Source organism: Dermacentor silvarum, unplaced genomic scaffold (genome assembly GCF_013339745.2).
Source record: "Dermacentor silvarum isolate Dsil-2018 unplaced genomic scaffold, BIME_Dsil_1.4 Seq1125, whole genome shotgun sequence".
Taxonomy (NCBI): domain Eukaryota; kingdom Metazoa; phylum Arthropoda; class Arachnida; order Ixodida; family Ixodidae; genus Dermacentor; species Dermacentor silvarum.
Window position 1 is genome coordinate 31,002 of NW_023605586.1, and position 8,998 is coordinate 39,999.

An 8,998-nucleotide genomic window follows, 5' to 3' on the forward strand; every position below is an offset into this window, starting at 1 on the left:
CCGTATGAAGGCGCCACCGGTCCAAATTCATCCCGCGCCCGGTGCCTATAGGGATTTGCGTTCGCGAATAGCGTCTTGCGCTTGCAGCGCCACTACGGTGTCAAAAAAAAACTATTATAAATAATAAAATAAACTATACCATTTTATGATAGAAAGAGTAATTTTGACTTTCGTGGTTTTGCGTTTAATTACAATTGAGAGGTTATTCTATTAGCAGCAAGCGATTTGTTGCGCCTAATTTTGAGTAACCAACTTGACGTGCCTTCACCAGCCAAGCTAATCCACGTTAGGCCTACGAGCGATGAAATCGGCAATCGAATTCGGAATCAGCGGCGTCTAATGAATCAATCTTCATTACACACGTTAGTTGAGAGAAAGCGATAACCGCAGTCACTTCTCCTAGCTTACGAACTTCACGCGTTACCAAGAATCAAGCTGAGTTTGGTACTTGGAGAGCCGTCGCTTCGATGGGTGCCACCATGTTTGTTGACGCAAAGCTTTTGGGGCTCCCGCTACAGTGGCTACTCCCGCTAAAAATCAGTGAAATAGCGTGCCCAACGCAAAACCCAAACGCAGTTAGCGTCTCGCGCAAGCGCAGTGGTGTCGACGCTATTTCTTTGGGGCCTCAAAACGTTTGGGGCCCCTATTCTAAAACTCCCTAATATGTTCGACAAGTGTTTTAGGGCCCCTTTATGACTTAACTTGGAAAGTTCTGATAACTTCTGTGCAAGGATGGCCAGAATACAAAAAATACTTTGTAATTCATGACTTCATACTGGTGAAGTACAGACGCTGCAATTAGGGTGCATTAAAATCCAAGTTTGTTTTTCGCTCTCTAAACCAGTAACAGACATTTTCTGCTGAATGAATACTAATAAGTATTTCAAAGAATACCTCGCCAGCTTAAACTAATTTAGTGTTACTTTAAAGAACAATCTCAACTGCTGCAGTGGAATGTGGCAAGCAAGGAAGATTAGTGTTGCAGAGGAGTCCATATTTAGCATGAGGAGTCCCTCATGCTACCAAAGCAAAGAATCGTACAGTATTTGTAATGTAGCTGTTGTGCTACGCTGTAGCAGCAAACATTACAAAACATTTTTCAGCCACCTGGACTGTTAGATAGGCAATTCATAAGTCCCTAAATTTCTAAGGCCATCATTTAATCCGCGAACAATTCAGAAAACTTCTAAGTACCATTGTGTGCACTTTAACTGCAACCAGGCAAAGGACTGCAGCGGTGTGGGATTTGCAAATCAAGAAACAGAAAATGACAAAAGAAAGGACAGTATGATCAGATGATGAGCGTACAGCCACATTTCCAGGAATTTATTTTGCAGAATACTGCAAACATTATGTAGTTTTAATGGTAGTACTTAAAAAGAATCAATAACAAAGTACTGTACTTCATACACGCACAGTCAGACCATGAAATTAAATGTCTTAGCCCTTTGAAGGTCGAATCCTTTTGCCAAATGCGACCCCCTAGGGTCGATTTTTTTATTGCCGATTTAAATTCTCCAAAGGACCTATTTAGAAAAAATGGTCGTAATTTTTTTAGGGTGACCGTAAAGTGACGAAAAAATTGTGTTGTAAAATACACAATGTTTATTCATGAATAAGAAGATAAGCGCACTGAAAAATGGCTGTGTGTATGTCCGGAAACTGAAACAAGAAGCTTTTTTCTTATCTCCAACAAGGTGCGATAGAGCTTTTGTTATCTCCAAAAAAGGAAACGCAAAAATGGCAGCATTGTTTGTGTATATACGCGCCTGCCCGGGAACAGGTGTAATCGCTCCGCGGTAAGCGATAAACGATCGAGTAACAAGCGGTCACCCTTTGAGAGATTTGAAACCAGATAGCCATCAGTTTAGTGCATGCAAAAAGCGGGAGCCGCCACAGCTGAAAACCAAAACTTGCCGCCGCCGCGCGCGTGCCTGAATGCACGAGCGATAGCCGACGTGCCGTTTGCCTTAAAAAAAAAAACAAAAAAAAAACGGAGAGGTATCGGCGCAAGTAAAAAATTCCACGTGTTCCTGTCGAGTGGCAGCACATGCCAAGCGAAAGAAATGATCGAAAGAGGTGCGCTTTTTAAATGTACAAGTGAGGATGTACATGTACGTCATTGACCATTTTGAAGGCGTTCGCGGAGGATGTACATGTATATCATTGACCCTGAAAGGGTTAAATATGGCACGCCAAAATGGCATTTATTGCATTGGTAGAGCAATGTGTTTCTCCCCTGACAACACTTATATTAACGTTTCTGTGGAAAGTATAACCATACATACCAATCTTAAAATATATGCTCCACCACGCTGTATTAAATATACACAAAATTTCTTTTGACACCAACCTCACAGAAAAGGCAGTGCTATATTCTATACTGTAATTTCCTGGAGCAACAAAGTGCACCACATGAGGTGCACTTTTGTGTGGGCACACCAATATAAGAATTCATCAATGAAAACTTGTATGCATCAATGATATTTGCATATTCTTTGCCATGATGATATTAACAGTTCACTGAACACGTCCCTTGTCAAGAACGCTGATATCTGCATATTGTTCATGATGTGTGCTTAGTTTGCAGAGGTAGCTAAAACACTGTACAGGTCTTAATTCCTTGCACAAAACTTTTAAAAACCTTACGCGCTGACCTTTGGGTCCAGGCCCTTATTTGCTGGGAAAGAGGAACCATAGGGGGTCCCTGTAGGGTCTGTGTCTAAGCCCTCCATGACTATGTGCTGGATGCGCTTGTCGGAAAGGTCAACTCCAAGATAACGCAGTACATCCACCAGTCTTGCCCCGGACCAGGTCGCATTGCCAATGGCACAGGGACCCCAGTCGAGGCCTTTGACTTTTTTAATCTGCATGGAAAAAACACCGGCTATGTCATCAATGGCCCCTCTGACCTGGCCTGCATTGACCACATCGACGTTGGCTCATTCTTTCTGGTAAATTAGCTATGCTCAGTCATCACAGATGGCTAAACTGCCTGCCTATTTTACAAATTCATAGTTAAGTTACAGCTGAGCACTGTTGATAGTACGCTTTAGACAGTAACGAGTGCTATGTCAACAGAATGTGATATAACCAGAAATGCTGGAGTGCAAAGATTGCTTTTCGCAAATCGACTTTCCAACCATTTTGTAAGAAATCTACCATTGAGCAGCAGCTTTCTCCTGGCATTTCTTGTCTGAGAAGCTGGCTTTAGTTTATTATTACTCTATGTCATACAAGTCATACACAAATTAAAAATCCAGAGAAAACACGGGGAATGCGGGAGATGGAAATTCAAGACGATGAGCAACACGAGAACAAGGTGAGAGCAGGAGCCAACGTTTCGACAAGTGGACTTGTCTTTTTCAAGGCAACATATGCTCTCCTCGGCACAGTATATATAGATACAGTTCTTCTAAAGGGAAGAGGAGGTAAGGCGGGTGGGTGAGGTAAAGAATGAGGGGGTGGCAGCGACGAAGGTGTAGATTTGAAAAGAAAGATAATGCGCTACTGATCGTCACTGGAGGAATTTGAGGCAGCGCCGTGTGTTAGCCGGTTCAGGTGTCATTGTAGGTTCTTTTCAAGGAGGCAGGGGGGGGGGGGGGGGTATATATTTCGCTGGAAGTGTTCCTATCGTGGTTCTGAAAGAGAGAATAAAAGTAGTCGTAGAAAAATGGTGCTCGTGGAAAAAAAAGGAGAAAACATATAAATAAAATAAAAGGAATGAATGAAAGGAAGGTTGGAATATTATTGACAACTCAATAACAATTAAAAAAAAAGGAACTTAGCAAATCAAGGTAAAACTAAGTGCTGTTGCCTATACTTTGAAACTTAGCATAGCGAATAGATTCTAAAGCTCCCTTTGAAACGTTCATGCCTATTGGGTGCAATCTCTGGAACACAGTGCAAGAAGATAGGTGCTCCGACGGCGCGCCCGCGCTGGGGCGAGAGAGCGGCCACTTCGTGTGACCGGAAGTGAGCGCCGCCGCTAGGGGCAGCACGTGTTCAGGAGGCCTTGGAGAAGTGGCACAATAGTGGATAATTTACGACCTCCGTCAGCATTTAAACACCCATACCCAAAAGATATGCAATTTTTCGTTATTTAGACGCCAAATCCTGAGCAAGTAGAAGGTTTCATGCCACTTATAGTCAAAACACCGTCATTTCGAACACGAGAGAGACGCGTCGTCTGCTCGAGCAGACGGCGCCCTGCGCTTACCGCTGCTCGCCGCGTCGGAGTCAATCGTAATGTCGGCAGAAATATAAAGGGACGTTCCTCCAACCAAGTAGAGTCGTTTTAAGCAGGATAACGACATATATTCATCGAAATAAAGTACTTCTGCCGCGCATGCCCATAAAAGCGCCAGCAAAGCGAGTGAAAAAATGGTCCCCAGAACAGGTGCTGCCCCTTGCGGCAGCGGCGTGCGTAGAGTCACACAAAGTGGCCGCGCCTCGCACCGCCGTCGGATCACCTTCCTTTTTACACCGTGCTCTGGAACTTATGGATGAGGTATGATTCTCTATATTTCTCTTTCGCACAGAATGGAAATTTGACTGTAGTATGTAGAGTTTAAGTTCATCAAAGTTATGGCCTGGTTGGTTGAAATGCTCGGCAATGGCTTTGGGAAGCCTTTCAGCTGTGTCCACGCGATGTCCATTTAACCTGACATTCATTGATTGTCCCGTTTCGCCGAATTATTGTTTCTCACAGAAGGAACACTCAAGCATATAAATTACATCGGAACTAGTGCAAGTAAAGCTAGTTTTCACTTTGTGTGTGTAGCTATTTGCAATGCTTTTAATTTCAAGGTCACTTTGAAGATGCCTGCAGGTTTCGCACCTGGGGTGAGAGCATGCATTTATTAGGGGGGAATGATGTTGCCTGACTTTGCATGCACTAACATGTCTTTTGAAGTTTCTGTTGCGGCGATAGGTAACCCTTGGTATATCTGGGAATGCTTTTCTCAGACGCTCGTTACTTGATAATATTGGGTGGTATTTTCATAGGATGTTGTTTATGTTTGTTAGGGCATTGGAATATTTTGTTATAAAGGCTGGTCTATCAGATTCTGGTGTAGGTTGTTTCTTAGCTAATGCCGACTGCCTCTCTAAAAATCTTGATGCGACGTCATAAGCCCGGTCGAGAGGAATTTGTAGATAGTTTCGTTCCGCTACATTACTTTAAGGTCATTTAGGTGGTGGATATAATCGTTGTCAGTCAAAAAAAAAAAAGAAATGTCATTGGAACTAGCAGTATTAAAATGACATTAATTAATATACAGTCCACATTGGAAGTTAAAAAGTGATCAACACTAATTTACCCCCTCAATTGCTTTTCTGCAAATAATGAATGTCAAATCAGTACACAGTCTTCAAACTTCCTCACGTCATTAGTTGCCCAACAAAAGTGATCAAGCTTACATCTCTGACTTCATGCTTTAGTGTAAATGCAAGAGAGAGAGAGAGAGAGCAATGTTCATCAAACCGTGGCCTGTGGACCGCTAGAGTTCTGCATAATGTTGAGGGCCATTATGCAATGGCCATAGTGACACATAATCAAGTATCATCTGTTAAAATTAAAGGAGTACTGGACACAAAATATTCGCCCCCCCCCCCCCCTTTTTTTTTTTATGGCTACCCATTGACCCAGTAACTGCAGTATAAAAGCTAAATTCCTAGAGAGTGCAACAAGACAATTTAGTTAAGGCAGAAAGTTGGGCTAGTTGGTAATGAGCATAAGACATGATTACTAGCGTAACAACACAAGGACTAAAGAAAGAACCTTTTAATTCAACCAGTTTAAGATGTGTGCCAAGTGCAGCATGGCTTCAGACATGAAGCAGGAGGATAAAAATGGCAGTGGTGGTCCTGCTGTCAACGACTGCACCATTAAGAGCCAACTACACTGAGCACTCCAGATTACGAGGGGCGAGGAGGAGAGACAGACCTGCTGAGTTGCCAGAGAAGCGACAATGGTAGACCAGGCTTAACCCGAGTCGAATGCAAAGTGCAGAATGAAGAAGGCTGGAAGAGCCAATTTAGCAGCACGTGACCAGCTTTCAGCAACACAGCTCTTGTGTGGTATTCAACCACTACACTGAGATGAATCGCACATGCACGAGAAATTGGATATAGAATATTCTATATTATGCAACACTGTAAACATTGATTCAGGAGTAGGTGTAACAGGAAACAAAAAGCAGACACAGCTGATCTCATACGAAATCACAAGTAGCTTCACGATTAGAATCTGGTGTGCACGGCCTTGTTCTCAAGATGCAACATTCGCTTCCTCATTAATTACAGGGCATAAATGTTACATAAAGGAATTAATATAACTATGGCAGGATCACACACTTTTAGCTGTCATGCACCATGCAGTTAGCATGATGTATGCTTTTTTTTTTTTTTTTGATGCTCTCATTGTTTCAAAAAATTAAGAATAGGCGACATTGAGAGGTTCCATAGATAACTTGTGAGCAGATGAAAGGATCCATGACAGCTAAACAGTTAGAGAACTACCGATTTACACTACTCACTGCACACTAGCATTACCAACTATTCATGCATTGCCAACTTGCCTTGTTCTGTTCAGAGCGTCGATTGCCAGCACACTGGATAACAGAAGTGATGGACACCTTGGAGAACTTGGTCTTGATTTCATCCAGGGTCAACGCATGGCATTTACCATCTGGGTCCTCTATCTCTAGAATGTAGTCCTTTGGGTCCACGTCAGGCACAGGCATGTGGTTCCGCACGTAGAATAACTCACTGTGCTGGCAAAGGCAAACACCAATGTTACTTCCTGCATTCATATAACGTGCTTAGCAACAAAAGACCAGTAACCCAGCATGCTTTTACAAGTCCTCCTTAACTGATCCTTGCCATCTCCACTAAACATAGATTGCTGCCAATGAACAAATTCCCATTGCAAAACTGCAGAACTATAGTTGATAGCAATAGCTTCCATTGTAGAGCACAAGGACACAATGACCTTTCATGTGCGGTCAATGTAGAAAATTTCAGCACACTGACCAAGCATTTGTATTTATAGAAAAAAAAAAAAAAAAGTTACACCAGCCATAAAAGGGAAAGTCGGCATCCACCTAAAAAAAAAAAAAAAAGAGCATCACATTACAAAATAATCCTATATGGATTCTTAATATATGGGTTTCCTTTGTATCATCACAGTCACACGATTTTTCGAGCAACTGCTAACATTTCCTTTTACGAAACTTTCTTTACCTTGCAGATTTACACAGACATAGTTTGCTTACATCAGCCATGTTGCCTTTTTAATATAACGGAGTTAAGTTTTTCATATAACGGCTTAAGTTGAACAAGACTGCTGTGCCAATGGCACAGTTGTTTAAAACAATGTGTTTCCAAATTATTCAGGTAAAAGCTATGTATACAAAGCGTGCAACAGCGAGTGTCTTGCAGGAGAACAGCAGGTTTGAGTGGAGAACAATGCTCACCCTATGTTTGATCAAGGGTGGAAACGGGAGTTTTGGCTAAGATTATACATGTGATGATCTAGATTGAGCAGCAAACAAAGAGAATGAAGAGCGAGAAAGAAAATAAACGAAACCACAATGAGCACTCAATTCGTCAAGATCCTTAGAGGGCTTTCACAGAGCCTAAACCCCAAAGCATAACACAGCTAAATCCTCTTAATAGACGCTCTATACAGTCAAGTTCTTTAATAAGTGAAACAGTAACATGGCTTTTACTTAGTTTCCCATAAATTCAGTGTACTTCTGTTAGACAAACAGCAGTCCCACGATGCTCCTCTAAAAGGGAGTCAACTGTATATTGTAAAGAAAATATCAGTGGTCCACTTTCAGTTAGCGTTTCAAATGCATATGCAGATACATTTGTTCAATTTTTATCCCAGCATAATGTCTTGATGAAACACACACTTTTATAAACATGTGCTATCCAATTGGTAATGTCAACTAGGTATGTCTATGGCTTTATAAGGCTGAGATAATCTCACACTGCAAACTCCATCTGTGCTCAAGCCTACCCTGGCTGAGAACACCAGGCAAAAATGAACGTGTGAACAATGTGCAGCTATGATCTTGTCAAAGGCTGGCTGACCCCACCAAAGCACTAGGTGCTTGCAGCTTACTTTAATCAGTTCAGTCAACCAGTTCAGCCAACTATAAATAAATTTATTGGGCAAGGTATCTTTGGAGCAGCATGTCTCTGTTAACTTTCAACCTTGGAAAGATTGTTAGCAATTGTGGTACACATTCATGATGTGCAAAGCTCACAGTCTGTGTGCTCATGTCCTACATAGCCTTTTTTGTTTAAAATGACATTATTGTGAACTAGAGGAAAATCTCAACTCTCCTACTTTTGTTTGAAACAATCAATTTGTGTTATATATATCAATGCTGGTGGCTGTACGTAAATTTTGTTTCACGCTCCCCATTCTATGCATGTAATATCTAGTATTCTTGCTGTTATTACAGCATGACTATAATTTCAGCAAAGTGGTGCTGTGACTGCAGCATTTTCGGCACAAATGCAAAGCACGATCAGGCATGGACACATGTGCTGTAAGCCATACAGTAAACAATAGAAGGATGCTGCAAGCGTGTACACCGAGGGTTGCACTAGGTCAAGAGTATATAGGGTAGCAGTAAGAATAAATGAGATGAAGCCGTGCTTGAATTATTATTGATTATTCAACAAAATTACTACCATAAGCAAGGGCAAGTTTCATGCAAACAAAATTTACTTTTTCAGTTATATCTCGGAGTACTCAGTTTCAGTTTATTTTCTTTCGTAAGTAGAATACAGCTTACATAAGTATACAGAAGGAGGTCCCAGAGCATGTAAAGTACTGTGTTGAAGCAACACAGTACTCCCTTTAGCCATCAAAGAAGGTCACCAAACATTTTTAAGAAGGCGCTTCAAGCAAAGGACAAGTAATTATGACCAGAGGGTTGGGGAAATAGCTGAGGCTTTTCATATCCAACGAGAAGAT

At 41.7% G+C, this 8,998-nt stretch overlaps 1 protein-coding gene across 1 annotated transcript in view; it reads right to left on the reverse strand.

Annotated features, from left to right (window-relative positions):
- LOC119434494 (sulfite oxidase-like) overlaps window positions 1-8,761 on the reverse strand; it is a 24,652-nt gene extending 15,891 nt beyond the window's left edge. Inside the window, 2 exon segments of the mRNA XM_037701642.2 lie at window positions 2,658-2,867; window positions 6,582-8,761. Coding sequence (XP_037557570.1) covers window positions 2,658-2,867; window positions 6,582-6,815 — 444 coding nt within the window. The 5' untranslated portion in view covers window positions 6,816-8,761.
- Window positions 8,762-8,998: the final 237 nt, after the last annotated feature.